At 33.6% G+C, this 1,505-nt stretch overlaps 1 protein-coding gene across 1 annotated transcript in view; it reads right to left on the bottom strand.

The window, feature by feature from the left end:
* LOC119591961 (glutamate [NMDA] receptor subunit 1-like) overlaps nucleotides 1-1,505 on the bottom strand; it is a gene marked incomplete at its 3' end in the record, with an annotated part of 29,363 nt that overhangs the window by 7,367 nt on the left and 20,491 nt on the right. The window contains 1 exon segment of the mRNA XM_037940715.1: nucleotides 705-816. Within this exon segment, the coding sequence (XP_037796643.1) occupies nucleotides 705-816 (112 nt within the window).

The following is a 1,505-nucleotide window of genomic DNA, read 5'->3' on the forward strand; positions in this document are numbered from 1 at the left end:
GATATGAATGAGTATCATCTTGATATTTGTATTAATTATATTAAGTTATAATGATATCATTAATAAAAGTTTCGATGCTTATAATTTAAAAATTCAAGAATGTGATTTGGGGATTATGATATTTTGAATTATATTCTTATAAGAATAAGATTAAAAGTACATGAAATTATATTGGGGCAGAGCTCTTGTGATCAGCATTTTCCTTACTGGAATCTTAATATTATGCATGCCGATATGCAGCACCAATCAGCCAACGTAAAATGTCACCAATGAAAGCATTCAAATACTCATTCTGAATAGTAAGGCAGATGTTTAATTAAAACTGTATCACGTTTCACACTTTAAATGCCGTGAATGCGAGTGTGTAGAAATCGCAATATCTAACAATTATAAATTAATAAGGTACATTTTCCTCTTTTACGCAGTTATTGTCTTTTTTTTAGATTCCTGTGCTGACTCTAACAAGTGTTATCTAGTGCAATTAATATGTGCTGACAGCCAGTAGTGGTTATTGGCAGTCTCCCGAAACAGTGTTACCAGGTGCGTAGAACACCGGCAAGTGTCAACATTTCCTGTGCTCTTGACCTTTCCTTTGTCCATACTGTCTAGGCGAGATGTGTAGATCGCAGGATCGAATCCGTTCCACTAAGGCACTAATGTGACAGATAAATGAAGTATTACCAAAAACAGAATGGGAAAAATACCTTGTGTAGAAATATTGGTGAAGGGACACAACACCTCGTCCTCAGCTAAACACATCTGGGTGTCGGTGACAGGCTCCGCGTACACAAAAGGCGTCTCCTGGATGGTCATTACCTGTTATAGAAGGACCACCCCTGCACTGTATAACATATGGTGAATTGTACTGATATATACAATGAATATAATAACGATATTAATAATTAGGCTTACTGAGAGTTTAGTGTTATGATCATTTTCTTTAAAGTCATTGGGAATAATACTGTTATGATAATTTTTATCGTTATATCGTAGAAAACTATTACAAAGTAGAACACAGTGATAACGACACATGGTCATTATGATACCAAAAGTAATAGTTACTATGGATGCTGAAAACGCTTAATGTAATTCTCTTTATCATTATTATTTTTACACTTATCTCAAATTGTTTCCTTATCATCAAGAGCATATTTATCATACCCTTAAGCACTGCTTAATTATCATTACTATAGGCATCGATAGAATTGTTATATTATCATGATCATTGCAGTTACTACCGATGTCATTTTCGTCGTTCTATCATTATCAATATTACATCCTTATTATTACGTAGAAGAGTTCGAGAAACCGAGAGACGGGAGCAAGACACTGTATACTGTTTGGCATGACCAGGCATAAAATATAACATAGGTCACCAAATGTATATTTCAGGAATTATATGCCAACTTGATGTACTGTCATATTCGTTCCTTAAATACAATCTTGATGTGAAATATTACATTAGGTAACAAGCCCAAAAGAATATTATTATTATGATTAAAATC

This window comes from Penaeus monodon, chromosome 29 (assembly GCF_015228065.2).
Source record: "Penaeus monodon isolate SGIC_2016 chromosome 29, NSTDA_Pmon_1, whole genome shotgun sequence".
NCBI lineage: Eukaryota > Metazoa > Arthropoda > Malacostraca > Decapoda > Penaeidae > Penaeus > Penaeus monodon.